The sequence below is a fragment of the Poecile atricapillus genome (assembly GCF_030490865.1).
Source record: "Poecile atricapillus isolate bPoeAtr1 chromosome 36 unlocalized genomic scaffold, bPoeAtr1.hap1 SUPER_36_unloc_5, whole genome shotgun sequence".
Lineage (NCBI taxonomy): Eukaryota > Metazoa > Chordata > Aves > Passeriformes > Paridae > Poecile > Poecile atricapillus.
The window spans coordinates 162,302-183,476 of record NW_026708995.1 but is presented as its reverse complement, the minus strand read 5'-3'; the positions used below and the strand labels follow the sequence as shown (position 1 = coordinate 183,476).

The window sequence follows — 21,175 nt, the reverse complement described above, 5'->3', positions numbered from 1 at the left end:
TACCCCAAAATCCCCCCAAAATTCACCCCAGCCCCTCCCAATCCCCTCAGATTCCCCCAAAACACCCCCCGAGACCCCCCCAAGACCCCAAAATCCCCCCCAGAACCCCCCAAAACCCTTCCAGGACCCCAAATCCCCTCGAAAATCCACCCCAGCCCCCCCCAATACCCTCAGATCCCCCCCAGGATCCCCCCAAAAACTCCCCCGGGACCCCCAAAATCCCCCCAAAATCCCCTTGGAACCCCCAAAGACCCCAAATCCACCCCAGACCCCCCCCGGGACCCCAAAATCCACTCCAGCCCCCCCAAAAACTCCCCCGGGCCCCCCAAATCCCCCCAAAATCCCCCCAAAATCCCCCCCGGACCCCCCCAATCCCCTCAGAGCCCCCCGAGGACCCCCCAAACCCCCCCCGGGACCCCCCAAAACCCTTCTGGGATCCCCAAAATTCCCCCAAAATCCACCCCGGACCCCCCCGGGACCCCCAAAATCCACCCCAAAATCTTCCCAAAACTCCCCCGGGACCCCCAAAATCCCCCAAAACCCCCTTGGAATCCCCAAAATCCCCCCAAAATCCACCCCAGACCCCCCCAATCCCTTCAGATCTCCCCAAAATCCCCCCAGGACCCCAAAATCCACCCCAAAATCCCCTCAAAACTCCCCCCGGGACCCCCAAATCTCCCCAAAATCCACCCCAGACCCCCCCCGGGACCCCAAAATCCCCCCAAAAATCCCCCCCAGCCCCCCCCAACCCCCTCAGAGCCCCCCAACCCCCCCGGGGTGCCCCCGCCCCTCCCCCACCTGACCCCCAGGGTGTTGGGGTCGAAGAATTCCTGGGAGGAGCCGACCCCGAACCAGAGCGCGGCGCCCACGGCGGCCAGGCCTGCGGGGACCCCAAAATCAACCCAAAATCGGCCAAAATCGACCCAAAATCAACCCAAAATCGGCCAAAATCAACCCAAAATCGGCCAAAATTGGCCAAAATTAACCCAAAATCGGCCAAAATTGACCAAAATTAACCCAAAATCGGCAAAAATTGACCAAAATTAACCCAAAATCGGCCAAAATTAACCCAAAATTGGCAAAAATTGACCAAAATTAACCCAAAATCGGCCAAAATTGACCAAAATTAACCCAAAATCAGAAAAAATCGGCACAAAATTGACCAAAATTAACCCAAAAATGGCCAAAATCAGCCAAGATTAACCAAAATTAACCCAAAATTAACCCAAATTCGGAAAAAATCGGCCAAAATTGAGCAAAATTAACCCAAAATCAGCCCAAAATCGGCCCAAAATTGACTAAAATTAACCCAAAATCAGCCAAAATTGGCCCAAAATCGACAAAAATCGGCACAAAATTGACCAAAATTAACCCAAAATCAGAAAAAAATCGGCCAAAATTGAGCAAAATTAACCCAAAAATGGTCAAAATCAGCCAAGATTGACCAAAATCAACCCAAAATTAACCCAAAATCAGCCCAAAATCATCCAAAATCAGCCAAAATCAGACCAAAATCGGCAAAAATCGGCACAAAATTGACGAAAATTAACCCAAAATTGGAAAAAATCGGCCAAAATTAACCCAAAAATTGCCAAAATCAGCCAAAATTCACCAAAATCATCCCAAAATCAGAAAAAAATCTGCCAAAATTCACCAAACTTAACCCAAAATTGGCCAAAATCTGCAAAAGTCAGCCCCAAATCAGCCAAATTTGGCCAAAACCGGCCAAAATCAACCCCAAATTGTCCAAATTAAACCCAAATTGACCCCAAATCAAACCCAAATCAGCCCCAAATTAAACCGAAATTGGCAAAAAAAAAACCCAAATCAACCCCAAAGCGGCCAAAATCAGCCCCAAAGCAGCAAAAATCAACCCCAAATTGGCAAAAAATATCCCAAATTGGCCAAATTAAACCCAAATGGGCCAAATCAGCCCCAAATCAACCCCAAACTGGCAAAAATCATCCCCAAAGCAGCAAAAATCAACCCCAGATTGGCAAAAATTAATCCAAAACAACCCCAAATTGGCCAAAATTTACCCAAATTGACCCCAAATTACCCCCAAATCAACCCCAAATTGGCAAAAATTAACCCAAATTGGCCAAAATTAACCCGAACTGGCCAAATCAGCCCCAAATCACCCCCAAATCAACCCCAAATTTTCCAAAATTAACCCGAATTGACCCCAAATCAGCCCCAAATCGACCCCAGATCCCCCTCCCCAGATCCCCCTCCCCCCTCCTCAGATCCCCTCCCCGCCCCTCCCCTCCCCCTCCCCCCCCTGCCCCTCCCCCACCTGCCAGCAGCAGCAGCGCCCCCCCGCGGCCCGGGGTCCCCTCCTGGGTCCGGCGCAGCCCCCCAGGGTCACCCCCAGCGCCCCCAGGGCCGCCCCCAGCACGGCCAGAGCGCGGCTGCCCTGCAGGTACCCTGGGGGGAGAGACGGGCATGGAACAGCCTGGAAACAGCCTGAAAACAGCCCCAAAATACCCCCAAAACAGCCCAAAAATAACCTCCAAATATCCCCAAAACAGCCCCAAAACAGCCCCAAAACAGCCCAAAAATAACCTCCAAATATCCCCCAAAACAGCCCCAAAACAGCCCAAAAATAACCTCCAAATACCCCCCAAAACAGCCCCAAAACAGCCCAAAAATAACCTCCAAATATCCCCCAGAACAGCCCCAAAACAGCCCAAAAATAACCTCCAAATACCCCCCAAAACAGCCCCAAAACAGCCCAAAAATAACCTCCAAATACCCCCCAAAACAGCCCAAAAACAGCCCCGAGACAGCCCAAAAATAACCTCCAAATATCCCCCAAAACAGCCCCAAAACAGCCCCAAAACAGCCCAAAAATAACCTCCAAATATCCCCCAAAACAGCCCCAAAACAGCCCAAAAATAACCTCCAAATATCCCCCAGAACAGCCCCAAAACAGCCCAAAAATAACCTCCAAATATCCCCCAAAACAGCCCCAAAACAGCCCAAAAATAACCTCCAAATATCCCCCAGAACAGCCCCAAAACAGCCTGAAAACAGCCCCGAGACAGCCTGAAAACAGCCTGAAAACAGCCCCAAAATACCCCCAAAACAGCCCAAAAATAACCTCCAAATATCCCCCAAAACAGCCCCAAAACAGCCTGAAAACAGCCCCGAGACAGCCTGAAAACAGCCTGAAAACAACCTGAAAACAGCCTGGAAACAGCCCCAAAATACCCCCAAATACCCCCAAACAGCCCCAAAACAGCCCAAAAATAACCTCCAAATATCCCCCAGAACAGCCCCAAAACAGCCCAAAAATAACCTCCAAATATCCCCCAAAACAGCCCCAAAACAGCCCCAAAACAGCCCAAAAATACCCCCAAAACAGCCCCAAAACAGCCCAAAAATAACCTCCAAATACCCCCCAAAACAGCCCCAAAACAGCCCCAAAACAGCCCAAAAATAACCTCCAAATATCCCCCAGAACAGCCCCAAAACAGCCCCAAAACAGCCCAAAAATAACCTCCAAATATCCCCCAAAACAGCCCCAAAACAGCCCAAAAATAACCTCCAAATATCCCCCAAAACAGCCCCAAAACAACCCCAAAACAGCCCAAAAATAACCTCCAAATATCCCCCAAAACAGCCCAAAAACAGCCCAAAAATAACCTCCAAATATCCCCCAAAACAGCCCCAAAACAACCCCAAAACAGCCCAAAAATAACCTCCAAATATCCCCCAAAACAGCCCCAAAACAGCCCCAAAACAGCCCAAAAATAACCTCCAAATATCCCCCAAAACAGCCTGAAAACAGACAAAAAATACCCCCAAAACACCCCCAAAACAGCCCAAAAACAGCCCAAAACCAGCCTGAAAACAGCCCCGAGACAGCCTGAAAACAGCCTGGAAACAGCCTGAAAATAGCCTGAAAACAGGCTGGAAACAGCCTGGAAACAGCCCCAAAATATCCCCAAATACCCCCCAAAAATACCCCCAAACAGCCCCAAAACCAGTCCCGAAACAGCCTGAAAACAGCCTGAAACAGCCTGAAAACAGCCTGAAAATACTCCCAAAACAGCCCGAGACAGCCTGAAAACAGCCTGGAAACAGCCTGGAAACAGCCCCAAAACAGCCCAAAAACACCCCGAAAACAGCCCCGAAAACAGCCTGAAAACAGGCTGAAAACAGCCCAAAACCAACCCGAAAACAGCCTGGAAACAGCCCCAAAATACCCCCAAATACCCCCCAAAAATACCCCCAAACAGCCCCAAAAACAGCCCCGAAACAGCCTGAAAACAGCCCTGAAACAACCCAAAAACAGCCTGAAAACAGCCTGAAAACAGCCTGAAAGGAGCCCCGAAACAGACCCAAAATAACCCCCAAATACCCCCAAAACAGCCCCAAAACAGCCCCAAAATACCCCAAAAATAGCCCAAAAATAACCCCCAAATACCCCAAATAACAGCCCCAAAATACCCCAAAAATAGCCCAAAACCAGCCCCAAACCAGCCTGAAAACAGCCCAAAACCAGCCCCAAAACAGCCTGAAAATAACCCCTAAATACCCCCCAAAATACCCAAAACATCCCTGAAACGTCCCAAAAACAGCCCCGAAACAGCACCAAAACACCCCAGAAATAACCCCCAAGTACCCCTAAAACCAGCCCAAAACCAGCCTGAAAACAGCCTGAAAACAACCCAAAACCAGCCCAAAAATACCCCCCAAATACCCCCAAAAGAGCCCCAAAATACCCCGAAAACAGCCCAAAAATAACCCCCAAGTACCCCTAAAACCAGCCCAAAAACAGCCTGAAAACAGCCTGAAAACAGCCTGAAAACAACCCAAAACCAGCCCAAAAATACCCCCAAAAACAGCCTGAAAACAGCCCAAAACCAGCCCAAAAATAACCCCCAAATACCCCCAAACCAGCCCAAAACCAGCCCAAAAACAGCCTGAAAACAGCCCAAAACAGCCCCAAACCAGCCCAAAAACAGCCCGAAAACAGCCCCAAACAACCCAAAACCAGCCCAAAAATACCCCCAAAAACAGCCTGAAAACAGCCCAAAACCAGCCCAAAAATAACCCCCAAATACCCCCAAACCAGCCCAAAACCAGCCCAAAAACAGCCTGAAAACAGCCCAAAAACAACCCAAAACAGCCTGAAACCAGCCCAAAAATACCCCCAAAACCAGCCCAAAAATAACCCCCAAATACCCCCAAACCAGCCCAAAAACAGCCCAAAACCAGCCTGAAAACAGCCCAAAACCAACCCAAAACAGCCTGAAAACAGCCCAAAAATAACCCCCAAATACCTCCCAAAATACCCCAAAACAGCCCAAAACACCCCAGAAATAACCCCCAAGTACCCCTAAAACCAGCCCAAAACAGCCCCAAAACAGCCCAAAAACAGCCCAAAAATACCCCAAAAACGCTCTGAAAACAGCCCAAAAATAACCTCCAAATACCCCCCAAAACAGCCCCAAAACAACCCCAAAACAACCCCAAAACAGCCCAAAAATACTCCCAAAACCAGTCTGAAACCACCCCAAAACAGCCCCAAATAGCATCAAAATACCCCCAAAACAGCCCCAAAACAGCCCAAAACCAGCCAAAAAATACCCAAAATACCCCAAAATACCCCCAAATACCCCAAACTTACCCCCAAAACCCCCAAAACCCCCAAACAGCATCAAAATACCCCCAAAACACCCCAAAACAACCCCAAAAACACCCCCAAAACAGCCCAAAACCAGCCAAGAAATACCCAAAATACCCCAAACCACCCCAAAATACCCCCAAAAACCTAAAATACCCCAAAATCCCCCAAAATTACCCCAAAATACCCCAAAATTACCCCAAAATCCCCAACCCTCCCCAGGGTCCTCGAAACCCCCCCTGGCGCCCCCTGATGTCCCCCAAAGTGTCCCCAAAATGTCCCCAAAGTGTCCCCAAAGTGTCCCCTGGTGTCACCCCCCCAGTGTCACCCCGGTGTCATCCCCAAGGTCACCCCAAGGTCACCCCAATGTCCCCAAAGTGTCCCTAAATGTCACCCCCGCAGTGTCACCCCCCATGTCCCCGCTGTCCCCAGCGTCCCCCCAAGGTCACCCCAAGGTCACCCTGATGTCCCCAAAGTGTCCCCAAAGTGTCCCCTGGTGTCACCGAGCCACCCCCAAGGTCACCCCAAGGTCACCCCGGTGTCACCCCAATGTCCCCAAAGTGTCCCCTGGTGTCACCCCCCCCAGTGTCACCCTGGTGCCATCCCCAAGGTCACCCCAAGGTCACCCCAATGTCCCCAAAGTGTCCCCACCCCTGTGTCACCCCCCATGTCCCCGATGTCCCCAAGGTCACCCCAAGGTCACCCCAAGGTCACCCCAAGATCACCCCAAGGTCACCCCAAAGTCACCCCGATGTCCCCAAAGTGTCCCTAAATGTCACCCCCCTGATGTCACCCCCCGTGTCCCCGATGTCCCCAAGGTCCCCTCAAGGTCACCCCAAGGTCACCCCGATGTCCCCAAAGTGTCCCCAAAGTGTCCCCACCCCTGTGTCACCCCCCATGTCCCCAATGTCCCCCCAAGGTCACCCCAAGGTCACCCCAAGGTCACTCCCATGTCCCCAAAGTGTCCCCCTGCTGTCCCCCAGTGTCCCCCTCGTGTCCCCCTCGTGTCCCCCCGGTCCCCCCTCCCCCATCCCCGTGTCTCTTCCTGTCCCTTCCTGTCCCCATCCCTGTCCCCTCCCCGATGTCCCCAATGTCCCCCCGGCTCTTCCTGTCCCCCCCCGGCCCTGTCCCATTGTCCCCTCCTGTCCCCTCCCCGATGTCCCCAATGTCCCCATCCCCCCAATGTCCCCATCCCCCCAATGTCCCCAACCCCCTCCAATGTCCCCAACGTCCCCATCCCCCCAATGTCCCCAACGTCCCCAACCCCCATCCCCACTGTCCCCACTGTCCCCAATGTCCCCAATGTCCCAAATGTCCCCAACCCCCATCCCCACTGTCCCCACTGTCCCCAATGTCCCCAATGTCCCAAATGTCCCCAACCCCCATCCCCACTGTCCCCACTGTCCCCAATGTCCCCAACCCCCCTCCCCAATGTCCCCAAATGTCCCCAAAGTCTCCCCAAATGTCCCCACCCCAGTGTCACCCTCACGTCCCTGATGTCCCCCAAAGTGTCCCCAAAGTGTTCCCCAAGGTCATCCCAAGGTCACCCTGATGTCCCCAAGGTGTCCCCACCCCTGTGTCACCCCCCTGTCCCCACTGTCCCCAACCCCCCAATGTCCCCAATCCCCCCAATGTCCTCAATGTCCCCAGTGTCCCCAATGTCCCCCCCACTGTCCCCAACCCCCCCAATGTCCCCAATGTCCCCAATGTCCCCAATGTCCCCAATGTCCCCAACCCCCCAATGTCCCCAGTGTCCCCAATCCCCCCAATGTCCCCACTGTCCCCCCAGTGTCCCCAGTACCGGGCAGGGTGACCAGTGACACCAGTGGCACGCAGGACATGACCCCGCTGTCCCCAGTGTCCCCAATGTCCCCAATGTCCCCAATCCCCCCACTGTCCCCAATCCCCCCAATGTCCCCAATGTCCCCAGTGTCCCCAGTACCGGGCAGGGTGACCAGTGACACCAGTGGCACGCAGGACATGACCCCGCTGGCGTCGGTGGCGCAGTCGCTCCAGAGCCCGCGGGTGACGATGACAGCGGTGACCGCGCTGCTCTGGCCCCCGCCCATCCCCCACACCCCCGCGGCCACCGCGGCCACCAGCAGCCCCCAGCCCGTCACCCCCAGGGCCACCGCGGCCACCGCGGCCACCGGGCCCCAGCGCCACCCGCCCGGAGCCATCGGACACTGGGGACGCTGGGGACACTGGGGACACTGGTCACTGCTGGTCACTGGTGGTCACTGGTGGTCACTGGTGGTCACTGGTGGTCACTGGTGGCACCAGTAACTGGAAGTGTTGGTCACTGGTCACTGACGGTCACTGGTGGTCACTGGTCACAGGTGGTCACTGGCGGCACTGGGAGTGCTGGTGGTGGTGGTCACTGGTCACTGGTCACTGGAAGTGTTGGTCACTGGTCACTGGTGGTCACTGGTGTTCACTGATGGTCACTGGTGGTCACTGGTGTTCACTGGTGGTCACTGGTGGTCACTGGTGTCATTGGTCACTGGGCACTGGGCACTGTTGGCGCTGGTCACTGGGAGCGCTGGTGTTGGTCACTGGTCACTGGTCACTGGTGGTCACTGGTGGTCACTGGTGTTGGTGGTCACTGGTCACTGATGGTCACCGGTGGCATTGGTGGCACTGGTCACTGGGGACACTGGGAGCGCTGGTCACTGGTGGTCACTGGTGGTCACTGATGGTCACTGGTCACTGGTCACTCATGGCACTGGGAGCGCTGCTCACTGGTGTCACTGGTGTCACTGGTCACTGGTGTCACTGGTCACTGGTGTCACTGGTGTCACTGGTCAGCGGTGTCACTGGTGTCACTGGTCACTGGTGTCACTGGTCACTGGTCACTGGTGTCACTGGTCACTGGTGTCACTGGTCACTGGTGTCACTGGTGTCACTGGTCAGCGGTGTCACTGGTGTCACTGGTCACTGGTGTCACTGGTCACTGGTCACTGGTGTCACTGGTCACTGGTGTCACTGGTGTCACTGGTCAGCGGTGTCACTGGTGTCACTGGTCACTGGTGTCACTGGTCACTGGTCACTGGTGTCACTGGTCACTGGTGTCACTGGTCAGTGTCTAGAGCTGGTCAGTGCTGTCCAGAGCCAATCACTGGTGTCACTGGTATCACTGGTCACTGGTGTCACTGGTGTCACTGGTCACTGGTGTCACTGGTCACTGGTGTCCATCCAGGATGTCACTGGTCAACGCTGTCCGGCTGGGATGTCACCGGTCACTGGTCACTGGTCACTCATGGCACTGGTGTCACTGGTCAGCGCTGTCCGGAGCCGGTCACTGGTGTCACTGGTCACTGGTGTCCCTGGTCATTGTCCGGAGCCGGTCACTGGTGTCACTGGTGTCACTGGTATCACTGGTCACTGGTCACTGGTGTCACTGGTGTCCATCCAGGATGTCACTGGTCAGTGCTGTCTGGCCAGGATGTCACCGGTCACTGGTGTCACTGGTGTCACTGGGGTCACTGGTGTCACTGGTGTCACTGGTCAGCGGTCACTGGTGTCACTGGTCAGTGTTACTGGTGTCACTGGTGTTACTGGTCAGTGTTACTGGTGTCACTGGTCAGCGCTGTCCGGAGCCGGGCGTGGCCGGGGGTGGGGGAGGGGCCGCCTGGCACTGTTTGGGGGGGGGGTGCCCCCCCCGCCCCTCCCCCCTCAGGAAGGAACCAGGTGTCCGGAGCCGCCCCTCCCCCCTTCCTGTCCCCCCTCCCCCCTTCCTGCCCCTCCCCCCTTCCTGACCCCCCTCCCCCCCTCCTGCCCCTCCCCCCTTCCTGCCCCCCCTCCTGCCCCTCCCCCCCAGGGGGTCACCCGAGGGGGCGGGGCCGCCCCTCCCCCACCCGGGCCCCTTCCTGTGACGCAGATCGGGGGGGGAAGGGGCAAAGGGGGGAGGGGCAGGGACCCCAAAACCCACCGGGGGGGGTCTGGGGACATTTGGGGACACTCGGGGGGCTCTTTGGGGACACTTGGGGACACTCGGGAGGGCTCTGGGGACACTCGGGGGGGCTCTGGGGACACTTGGGGGGGTCTGGGGACACTCGGGGGGTCTTTGGGGACACTCGGGGGGGGTCAGGGGACACTCGGGGGGGGTCTGGGGACACTCGGGGGGGGTCTGGGGACACTCGGGGACACTCGGGGGTCCCAGACCAGGGTCCCGCCCCTCCCCCCTCAGTGACGTCACACTCGGAGCCCAACCAGGTTTATTTACAGCGGGGGGAGGGGACAGCGCGGGGTGGGGGAGGGGCCGGGGGTGTCCCCAAGGCACTGGGGGGAGGGGCGGGGGATGTCCCTGACGTCACTCCGCGTCGTGACGTCACTCCGCCCCGACGCAATCCGCGGGCCGCTCTTTGCGCCCCTCCCACTCCGTGACGTCACAGAGGGGGGCGTGGTCAGTGCCGGGCGCGCGCGATGGCCACGCCCAAGAGCCCGGCCACGCCCATGACCACGCCCCCAACGATGGCCGCGCCCACCAGCCCGTCTGGGGACACGGGGGGACAAAGGGGGGGGACAAAGGGGGACATTGGGGACATCACGGGGGGGACACGGGGGTGACAAAGGGGGGGGACAAAGCGGGAGGGGACACACGGGGGGGACACGGGGAGGAGACACGTCACCCACCAGGCCTCCGGAACCCCCCGTGTCCCCCCCCAATGTCCCCTCAATGTCCCCAATGATGTCCCCTCACCCCCCAATGTCCCCCGGTGTCCCCAATGTCCCCCCCCATGTCCCCAGTGTCCCCAATGTCCCCCCCAGTGTCCCCTCACCCGCAATGTCCCCAATGCCCCCAATGTCCCCCCCTCACCCCCCGATGTCCCCAGTGTCCCCGCTGATGTCCCCCCCGCTGTCCCCGCTGTCCCCTCACCCCCGATGATGTCCCCTCACCCCCGATGTCCCCAGTGATGTCCCCAATGTCCCCCCCGCTGTCCCCTCACCCCCCAATGTCCCCAATGTCCCCCCGATGTCCCCGCTGTCCCCTCACTCCCGGTGTCCCCATTGTCCCCAATGTCCCCGCTGTCCCCTCACCCCCCGCTGTCCCCGCTGTCCCCAATGTCCCCCCATTGTCCCCTCACCCCCTGCTGTCCCCAGTGATGTCCCCGCTGTCCCCAATGTCCCCCCATTGTCCCCTCACCCCCCAATGTCCCCCCGCTGTCCCCAATGTCCCCCTGCTGTCCCCGCTGTCCCCCCATTGTCCCCTCACCCCCCGATGTCCCCAGTGATGTCCCCGCTGTCCCCAATGTCCCCCCATTGTCCCCTCACCCCCCGCTGTCCCCAATGTCCCCCCGCTGTCCCCGATGTCCCCCCAGTGTCCCCCCATTGTCCCCTCACCCCCCCAATGTCCCCCCGCTGTCCCCGCTGTCCCCCCATTGTCCCCTCACCCCCAATGTCCCCAGTGATGTCCCCGCTGCATTGTCCCCTCACCCCCCGCTGTCCCCGCTGTCCCCAATGTCCCCTCACCCCCCGATGTCCCCAGTGATGTCCCCGCTGTCCCCGCTGTCCCCCCATTGTCCCCTCACCCCCCGCTGTCCCCAGTGTCCCCCCGCTGTCCCCAATGTCCCCAATGTCCCCCCGCTGTCCCCCCATTGTCCCCTCACCCCCGCTGTCCCCCCGCTGTCCCCAATGTCCCCAATGTCCCCCCATTGTCCCCTCACCCCCCGATGTCCCCAGTGATGTCCCCATTGTCCCCATTGTCCCCTCACCCCTCCTCAGGCGGTTCCGGACGCGGCTCCGCAGCCGCAGCACCTGCGGGTTCTGGGGTTCGGCCGCCAGGAGGCGCTCGAGGTGCGCCAGGGAGCGCTCGTACTCCTGAGGGGACACCTGGGGGTCACCTGGGGGTCACCTGTGTCACCTGGGGGTCACCTGTGTCATCTGAGTGTCACCTGTGTCACCCCCCTGAGCCCCCCTGCCCTGCTCCAGGTGCGCCAGGGAGCGCTCGTACTCCTGAGGGGACACCTGGGGGTCACCTGTGTCACCTGAGTGTCACCTGAGTGTCACCTGAGTGTCACCTGGGGGTCACCTGTGTCACCTGGGGGTCACCTGTGTCACCTGAGTGTCACCTGTGTGTCACCTGTGTCACCTGTGTCACCTGTGTGTCACCTGTGTCACCCCCCTGAGCCCCCCTGCCCTGCTCCAGGTGCGCCAGGGAGCGCTCGTACTCCTGAGGGGACACCTGGGGGTCACCTGTGTCACCTGAGTGTCACCTGTGTGTCACCTGTGTGTCACCTGTGTCACCTGTGTGTCACCTGTGTGTCACCTGTGTGTCACCTGTGTCACCTGTGTCACTTCCTGTGTCACCTCCTGTGTCACCTGTGTCACCTGTGTGTCACCTGTGTGACCCCCCTGAGCCCCCCTGCTCTGCTCCAGGTGCGCCAGGGAGCGCTCGTACTCCTGTCCCTGTGTCCCCCCCCTATCCCCAGGTGTCCCCAGCTGTCTCAGGTGTGTCCCCAGGTGTGTCCCCAGGTGTCTCAGGGGTGTCCCCAGGTGTCCCCAGGTGTCCCCAGGTGTCCCAGGTATCCCAGCTGTCCCCAGGTGTCCCCAGCTGTCCCCAGCTGTCTCAGGTGTGTCCCAGGTGTCCCCAGCTGTCCCCAGGTGTGTCCCCAGCTGTCCCCAGCTGTCTCAGGTGTGTCCCCAGCTGTCCCCAGGTGTGTCCCCACCTGCAGCCGGTAGTTGCCCAGGGCCAGGTAGAACAGGACGTCTCTCTGCTCCTCCGGGGGGGTCTCGGGCAGCAGCTCTGGGGGGGGGAGGGGCACGAGCGGGGTCATCAACCCCTCCCCCACCCACGGGACCCCCAAACCACCCCAAAGCACCCCAAAACCACCCCAAAACTGCCCCAAAGCCCCCAGAACCGCCCCAAAGTGCCCCAAAGCCCCCCAAACCACCCCAAAACCCCCCAAAACTGCCCCAAAGTCTCCCAAACCCCCCAGAGCCCCCTCCAAAAAACCCCGTACGGCCCCTGGAGCCCCCCAAAAGCACCCCAAAGCACCCCAAACCCCCAAAACTGCCCCAAAGTGCCCCAAAACTTCCCCACAGCCCCCCAGAACCACCCCAAAACCCCCCAAAACTGCCCCACAGCCCCCCAGAACCACACCAAAATCCCCCAAACTCCCCAGAACCCCCCAAAACTGCCCCAAATCCCCCCCAAACCACCTCAGAACCACCCCAAAACTGCCCCAAAGTCACCCAAACCCCCCAGAACTCCCCAAAACTGCCCCAACCCCCCCCCCCAACCACCCCAAAATCCTCCAAACCCCCTCCAAAAAACCCCGTACGGCCTCTGGAGCCCCCCAAACCACCCCAAAGAGCCCCCAAAACCACCAAACTGCCCCAAAGCCCCCCAGAACCACCCCAAAACCACCAAAACTGCCCCACAGCCCCCCAAAACCGCCCCAAAGTCTCCCAAACCCTGCAGAACCCCCTCCAAAAAACCCCGTACGGCCTCTGGAGCCCCCCAGAACCACCTCAAAGCACCCCAAAACCCCCAAAACTGCCCCAAAGTCTCCCAAACCCCCCAGAACCCCCTCCAAAAAACCCCGTACGGCCCCCGGAGCCCCCCAAAACCACCCCAAAGCACCCCAAAACCCCCAAACTGCCCCAAACTGCCCCAAAACTTCCCCACAGCCTCCCAGAACCACCCCAAAATCCCCCAAAACTGCCCCAAAGCCCCCCAGAACCACACCAAAATCTCCCAAACTCCCCAGAACCCCCCAAAACTGCCCCAAATCCCCCCCAAACCACCGCAGAACCACCCCAAAACTGCCCCAAAGTCACCCAAACCCCCCAGAACTCCCCCAAACTGTCCCAACCCCCCCCAACCACCCCAAAATCCTCCAAACCCCCAGAGCCCCCTCCAAAAAACCCCGTACGGCCTCTGGAGCCCCCCAAAACCACCCCAAAGAGCCCCCAAAACCCCAAACTGCCCCAAAGCCCCCAGAACCACCCCAAAGCACCCCAAAACCCCCGAGAACCACCCAAAACCACCCCAAAGCACCCCAAAATCCCCCAAAACTGACCCACAACCCCCCAAAACCACCCCAAACCCCCAAACCCCCCCATTTGTTGTGGCCACGCCCCCAAATCAGGCCCCGCCCCAAACCCCGCCCGACAGCGCCCCCCCAGCGGGCGGGGCCGGAACGGTGATGGCCACGCCCCTCTTGGCCCCGCCCATCACTGGAGAGAGACCACGCCCCTCTTGGCCCCGCCCATCACTGGAGAGAGACCACGCCCCCTTTAGCCCCGCCCATCACTGGAGAGAGGCCACGCCCCCTCTTAGCCCCGCCCATCACTGGAGAGAGGCCGTGCCCCCTCCTTAGCCCCGCCCATCACTGGGAGACCACGCCCCCTTTAGCCCCGCCCATCACCAGAGAGAGGCCGCGCCCCCTTTAGCCCCGCCCATCACTGGTGAGAGGCCACGCCCCCTCTTAGTCCCGCCCATCACCAGAGAGGCCACGCCCCCCTTAGCCCCGCCATCACCGGAGAGAGGTCACGCCCCTTTAGCCCCGCCCATCAGCGGTGAGAGGCCACGCCCCCTCCCTAACCCCACCCATCACCAGAGAGAGGCCACGCCCCCTCCTTAGCCCCGCCCCTCAATGCGAGCAGTGAGACCACACCCCTTTTAATCCTGCCCCTCACATGAGAGAGGCCACGCCCCCTCCTTAGCCCCACCCATCACCGGAGAGCAGTGAGGCCACGCCCCCTCATTAGCCCCGCCCCTCACCGGGATCAATGAGACCATGCCCCCTCCTTAGCCCCGCCCATTGCCAGAGAGGCCACGCCCCCTCCTTAGCCCCGCCACACAGGGAGCAGTGAGGCCACGCCCCTCTTAGCCCCGCCCATCACCGGAGAGAGGCCACGCCCCTCTTAGCCCCGCCCATCACTGGAGAGAGGCCACGCCCCCTCTTAGCTCCGACCATCACCAGAGAGAGGCCACGCCCCCTCCTTAGCCCCGCCCATCACCGGAGAGAGGCCACGCCCCCTCCTTAGCCCCGCCCATCACCAGAAAGAGGCCACGCCCCCTCCTTAGCCCCGCCCATCACCGGAGAGAGGCCACGCCCCCTCCTTAGCCCCGCCCATCACCGGAGAGAGGCCACGCCCCCTCCTTAGCCCCGCCAATCACCGGAGAGCAGTGAGGCCACGCCCCCTCTTTGCCCCACCCACCACACGAGAGAGGCCACGCCCCCTCATTAACCCCGCCCCCGGAGCAACGAGGCCACGCCCCTCATTGGCCCCACCCCTCAATGAGAGCAGTGAGGCCACGCCCCCTCTTTGCCCCGCCCACCACACGAGAGAGGCCACGCCCCCTCATTAGCCACGCCCCTTAGCCCCGCCCCATCGGGAGCAAGGAGACCACGCCCCCTCTCAGCCCCGCCCATCACGGGTAGGAGCGAGGCCACGCCCCCCCGTTAGCCCCGCCCCTCACCGGAGAGCAGCTCCACCCCTCGGGCCGTGTCCTCCCGGTACCGGCTCCGAACCAGGGCCCAGCCCCGCCCCCGTTAGCCCCGCCCCTCACCGGAGAGCAGCTCCACCCCTCGGGCCGTGTCCCTCCCGGTACCGGCTCCGAACCAGGGCCCAGCCCCGCCCCCCGTTAGCCCCGCCCCTCACCGGAGAGCAGCTCCACCCCTCGGGCCGTGTCCTCCGGTACCGGCTCCGAACCAGGGCCCAGCCCGCCCCCCGTTAGCCCCGCCCCTCACCGGAGAGCAGCTCCACCCCTCGGGCCGTGTCCTCCCGGTACCGGCTCCGAACCAGGGCCCAGCCCCGCCCCCCGTTAGCCCCGCCCCTCACCGGAGAGCAGCTCCACCCCTCGGGCCGTGTCCTCCCGGTACCGGCTCCGAACCAGGGCCCAGCCCCGCCCCCCGTTAGCCCCGCCCCTCACCGGAGAGCAGCTCCACCCCTCGGGCCGTGTCCTCCCGGTACCGGCTCCGAACCAGGGCCCAGCCCCGCCCCCCGTTAGCCCCGCCCCTCACCGGAGAGCAGCTCCACCCCTCGGGCCGTGTCCTCCCGGTACCGGCTCCGAACCAGGGCCCAGCCCCGCCCCCCGTTAGCCCCGCCCCTCACCGGAGAGCAGCTCCACCCCTCGGGCCGTGTCCTCCCGGTACCGGCTCCGAACCAGGGCCCAGCCGTACTCGAAGCGGCTCTGCCGGGACAGCGCCCCCTGCTGCCGCTCGGCCGCGTAGCGCCGCTCCAGCGCCTGCGCACAACGGGCGGGCACGGGACAATGCGGGGGTCAGGGGGGGCTCAGGGTGACACTGGGGGGGGGTCAGTGGGACAATGGGGGGGTCAGGGTGACACTGGGGTGACAATAGGGGGGTCAGGGGGACACTGGGGGGGGTCAGGGTGACAATGGGGGGGTCAGGGTGACAATGGGGTGACAATGGGGGGGTCAGGGTGACACTGGGGTGACACTGGGGGGTCAGGGTGACAATGGGGGGGATCGGGGGGTGTCAGGGTGACATTTGGAGGGGTCAGGGTGGCAATGGGGGGGGTCAGGGTGACACTGGGGTGACCAGGGTGACACTGTGGTGACAATGGGGGGGAACACTGGGACATGGAGGGGACACTGGGAGGGTCAGGGTGACAATGGGGGTGACAATGGGGGGGTCAGGGTGACAATGGGGGTGTCAGGGTGACAATGGGGGGGTCAGGGTGACACTGGGGTGACCAGGGTGACACTGTGGTGACAATGGGGGGAACACTGGACATGGAGGGGACACTGGGAGGGTCAGGGTGACAATGGGGTGACAATGGGGGGGTCAGGGTGACAATGGGGGGGATCAGGGTGACACTGGGGTGACACTGGGGGGGGTCAGGGTGACAATGGGGGGGATCGGGGGGTGTCAGGGTGACATTTGGAGGGGTCAGGGTGACACTGGGGGGTATAAGGGTGACACTGGGGTGACCAGGGTGACACTGTGGTGACAATGGGGGGAACACTGGGACATGGAGGGGACACTGGGAGGGTCAGGGTGACACTGGGGGGGTGAGGGTGACACTGGAGGGGGGCACGGGGACATGGAAGGGACAATGGGGGGGGTCAGGGTGACACTGGGGGGGGTCAGGGTGACACTGGGGGTGACACTGGGGGGGGTCAGGGTGACACTGGGGGGGTGAGGGTGACACTGGGGGTCCCCGGTTGTCCCCAGAGAGGCCCTGGGTGACACTGGGGGGGTCGGGGGGGTCACTGAGGAGGCACCAGCCACACTGGGGGTTACTGGGAGCACTGGGGGGGTACTGGGAGCACTGGGGGTTACTGGGAAGGCACTGGGGGTTACTGGGAAGGCACTGGGGGTTACTGGGAAGGCACTGGGGGTTACTGGGAGCACTGGGGGGTTACTGGAAGGCACTGGGGAGGCACTGGGGGTTACTGGGAGCACTGGAGGTTACTGGGAGCACTGGGGGGGTTACTGGGAGGTTACTGGGAGCACTGGGAGCACTGGGGGGCACTGGGAAGGCACTGGGGGTTACTGGGGAGGCACTGGGGTTACTGGGAAGGCACTGGGGTTACTGGGAAGGCACTGGGGGTTACTGGGAGCACTGGGGGGGGTTACTGGGAACACTGGGAGCACTGGGGGGCGGGGCTTCCCCATGTGGGCGTGGCCTCCCCAAACGGGCGGCGCTGCCGGGGGGGCCCCAAAGACCCGGGGGGGGGGGGGTCCCGGAGGGGGCGTGGTCAAGGCAGGAGGGGGCGTGGCCAAGGCGCCAAAGGGGGCGTGGCCACACAGGGGGCGTGTCCTCGGGGAAAGGGGGCGTGGCCAAACGGGGGTCACGGGCCGGGTGAAAAAAGGGGCGTGGCCCGGGGTGGGCGGGGCCGTGAGGAAGGGGCGGGGTCAAGGCGCTAAAAGGGGCGTGGCCTCGGGAAGGGGGCGGGGCTAAGCCGGAGTCGCGGGCCGGGTGCAAAGGGGGCGTGGCCCGGGGGGTCACGGGAGCTGGGGGTGCACGGGGGTGGGCGTGGCCGTGGAAAAGGGGCGTGCCGAGTCGCAAAAGGGGCGTGGCCACACAGGGGGCGTGTCCACGGGAAAGGAGGCGTGGCCAAGCCGGGGGGGTCGCGTGCCAGGTGCAAAAGGGGTGGCTCGGGGGTGGGCGTGGCCGTGAGGAAGGGGCGGAGCCAAGGCGCTAAGGGGGCGTGGCACACAGGGGGCGTGGCCTCGGGGAAGGGGGCGGGGCTAAGCCGGAGTCGCGGGCTGGTTGCAAAAGGGGCGTGGCCCGGGGGGGTCGCGGGAGTTGGGGGGTGCACGGGGGTGGGCGTGGCCGTGAGAAAGGGGCGGGGCCAGGCGCTGAGGGGGGCGTGGCCTCACCATCAGATCCTCCACCGCCACCACATCGTCGAACTCGGGGTCCATCGCACCCGGAAGCGCCGCCGGAAGTGAAGGCGGAAGTGACGGTTTAACCCCGCCCCTTTCCCCCGCCCCGCGCAGCGATTGGCCGCGCCCCGGCGCGCCGCGCTCCCATTGGCTGGGAGGCGCGTGAGGCCGGCCGCGATTGGCTCCGCCCCGCGTCAATCACCGCCGGGATCCTCCGCCATGGCCGAGTACCGGGTGCGGGTCCGCACCGGCACCGCTCCCGGCGCCGGCACCAGCGACGCCATCGCCGTGACGCTGGTGGGGAGCCGCGGGAGCAGCCCCAGGACAGCCCTGGACCGATGGGGACCGGATTTCCACTGCGGGCGGTGAGGGGAGAGCCGGCGGCGCTGAGGGGAGGGGGGGGGCTCTGAGGGGAGGGGGGGATGGGGGCGATTTGGGGACATCTGGGGGTGGCTCTGTCACCTTTAGAGGGTGTCAGGAGAGGCTTGGGAGGGATTTGGGGGCTCTGGGGGACATTTGGGGGGATTTGGGGGTCTTTGGGGACATCTGGGGGTGGCTCTGTCACCTCTGGGGGGTCAGGAGAGGCTTGGGAGGGCTTTGGGGGGATTTGGGGACATCTGGGGGTGGTTGTGTCACCCTTGGGGGGGTCAGGAGAGGTCTGGGAGGGATTTGGGGGGGTCTGGGGGACACCTGGGGGGGTTTGGGGACATCTGGGGGTGGCTGTGTCACCCCTGGGGGGGTCAGGAGAGGCTTGGGAGGGATTTTGGGGGACATTTGGGGGGATTTGGGGACATTTGGAGGTGCCTGTGTCACCTCTGGGGGGTCAGGAGAGGTCTGGGAGGGATTTGGGGGGTTTTGGGGGGATTTGGGGACGTTTGGGGGTGGCTCTGTCACCTTTAGAGGGGTCAGGAGAGGTCTGGGAGGGATTTTGGGGGCTTTGGGGGACATCAGGGGGCTCTGGGGACATTTGTGGGGATTTGGAGAACATTTGGTGGCTCTGGGTGACACCTCGGAGTCTTTGGGGACACCTGGGGGTGGCTGTGTCACCTCTGGGGTGGCTCTGTCACCTCTGGGGGTGTCAGGAGAGGCTTGGGAGGGATTTGGGGGGCTCTGGGGGACATTTGGGGGATTTGGGGGTCTTTGGGGACACCTGGGGGTGGCTGTGTCGCCTTTGAGGGTGTCAGGAGAGGCTTGGGAGGGATTTGGGGGGATTTTGGGACATTTGGGGGTGGCTGTGTCACCTCTGGGGGGGCTCTGTCATCTTTGGGGGTGTCAGGAGAGGCTTGTGAGGGATTTGGGGACTTTTGGGGGTCTGGGGGACATTTTGGGGGGTCTGGAGAACATTTGGAGGATTTGGGAACATTTGGGGGGCTCTGGAGGACGCCTGGGGGGCTTTGGGGGGACTTGGGGACGTTTTGGGGTGGCTGTGTCACCTCTGGGGGGCTCAGGAGAGGCTTGGGAGGGATTTTGGGGGACATTTGGGGGGATTTGGGGACATTTGGGGGCTCTGGGGGACACCTGGGGGGGTCTGGGTGACATCTGGGGGTGGCTGTGTCACCTCTGGGGTGGCTGTGTCACCTCTGGGGGTGTCAGGAGAGGCTTGGGAGGGATTTGGGGGGTCTGGAGGACATTTGGGGGTTTTGGGGACACCTGGGGGTGGCTCTGTCACCTTTGGGGGTGTCAGGAGAGGCCTGGGAGGAATTTGGGGGGATTTGGGGACATTTGGGGGCTCTGGGTGACACCTGGGGGGGTCTGGGTGACATCTGGGGGTGGCTGTGTCACCTCTGGGGGTGTCAGGAGAGGTCTGGGAGGGATTTTTGGGGATTTTGGGGGATTTGTGGGGGTTTGGGGGACACTTGGGGGGATTTGGGGACATCTGGGAGGGTCTGGGGGACATTTGGGGGCTCTGGGTGACACCTGGGGGTGGCTGTGTCACCCCTGGGGGGGTCAGAGGGGACCGGGGGGGTGTGGGGTGTGGGGACAGCGGGTGAGGCGCGGGTGACACCCAGGGCGGGGCTGGCACAGGCGAGGAGCCTCCGTGGGTGGCACTGGGGACACGGGGACGGTGACACAGCGGTGGTGACACGGGGACAGTGACACGGGGATGGTGACACAGTGGGGACACGGGGACAGTGACACAGTGGGGACACAGGGATGGTGACACAGTGGGGACACGGGGATGGTGACACAGTGGGGACACGGGGACGGTGACACGGTGGGGACACGGGGATGGTGGCACAGTGGGGACACGGGGATGGTGACACAGTGGGGACACGGGGATGGTGGCACAGCGGTGGGGACACGGGGACGGTGACACGGTGGGGACACGGGGACGGTGACACGGGGATGGTGACACAGTGGGGACACGGGGACGGTGACATCATCACCTGCAGGGCGGGGACAGGGACACAGGGGTGGTGACATGGGGATGGTGACACAGTGGGGACACAGGGACGGTGACACGGGGATGGTGACACAGTGGTGACACGGGGACGGTGACACAGTGGGGACACGGGGACAGTGACACAGTGGGGACACGGGGACGGTGACACAGTGGGGACACGGGGATGGTGACACAGTGGGGACACGGGGACGGTGACACAGTGGGGACACGGGGATGGTGACACAGTGGGGACACGGGGACGGTGACACAGCAGTGGGGACACAGGGATGGTGACACAGTGGGGACACGGGGATGGTGACACAGTGGGGACACGGGGACAGTGACAGTGGGGACACGGGGATGGTGACACAGTGGGGACACGGGGATGGTGACACAGTGGGGACACGGGGATGGTGACACAGCAGTGGGGACACAGGGATGGTGACACGGGGATGGTGACACAGCAGTGGGGACATGGGGACGGTGACACAGTGGGGACACGGGGACGGTGACATCATCACCTGCAGGGCGGGGACAGGGACACAGGGGTGGTGACACGGGGATGGTGACACAGTGGGGACACAGGGACGGTGACACGGGGATGGTGACACAGCAGTGGGGACATGGGGACGGTGACACAGTGGGGACACGGGGACGGTGACACAGTGGGGACACGGGGACGGTGACACAGCAGTGGGGACACGGGGACGGTGACACCATCGCTGGCAGGGTGGGGATGGTGACACGGGGATGGTGACACAGCTGTGGGGACACGGGGACGGTGACACAGTGGGAACACGGGGATGGTGACACCATCGCTGGCAGGGCGGGGACGGTGACATGGAGACG

The 21,175-nt window shown here is 61.8% G+C and overlaps 2 protein-coding genes across 2 annotated transcripts; both read right to left on the bottom strand.

Annotated features, from left to right (window-relative positions):
• Nucleotides 1-781: 781 nt before the first annotated feature.
• Nucleotides 782-8,334, bottom strand: LOC131574131 (claudin-7-like; the record flags this gene model as incomplete). Its single annotated transcript, XM_058828520.1, has 5 exons — nucleotides 8,305-8,334; nucleotides 7,857-7,911; nucleotides 7,578-7,821; nucleotides 2,297-2,427; nucleotides 782-880 (listed from the first exon to the last, which is right to left on the bottom strand). Coding segments are annotated over exons 3-5 (468 nt in total), but the record flags the coding sequence as incomplete, so codon positions are not given.
• A 1,534-nt stretch (nucleotides 8,335-9,868) lies between these two features.
• Nucleotides 9,869-18,050, bottom strand: FIS1 (fission, mitochondrial 1). The gene is made up of 5 exons (XM_058828521.1): nucleotides 17,938-18,050; nucleotides 15,701-15,833; nucleotides 12,304-12,380; nucleotides 11,350-11,455; nucleotides 9,869-10,130 (listed from the first exon to the last, which is right to left on the bottom strand). The coding sequence occupies exons 1-5, from the start codon at nucleotides 17,980-17,982 to the stop codon at nucleotides 10,042-10,044; spliced, it is 450 nt and encodes a 149-aa protein (XP_058684504.1). The 5' UTR covers nucleotides 17,983-18,050; the 3' UTR covers nucleotides 9,869-10,041.
• Nucleotides 18,051-21,175: the final 3,125 nt, after the last annotated feature.

Coding starts and splice junctions, on each gene's coding strand:
- FIS1 (XM_058828521.1), bottom strand. CDS start 17,982: ATGGACCCCGAGTTCGACGATGTGGTGGCGGTGGAGGATCTGATG. Junction 11,456..12,303: donor TGGGCAACTACCGGCTGCAG/GTGGGGACACAC, acceptor GTGTCCCCTCAG/GAGTACGAGCGCTCCCTGGC. Junction 10,131..11,349: donor CCGGAACCGCCTGAGGAGGG/GTGAGGGGACAA, acceptor CCGTGTCCCCAG/ACGGGCTGGTGGGCGCGGCC.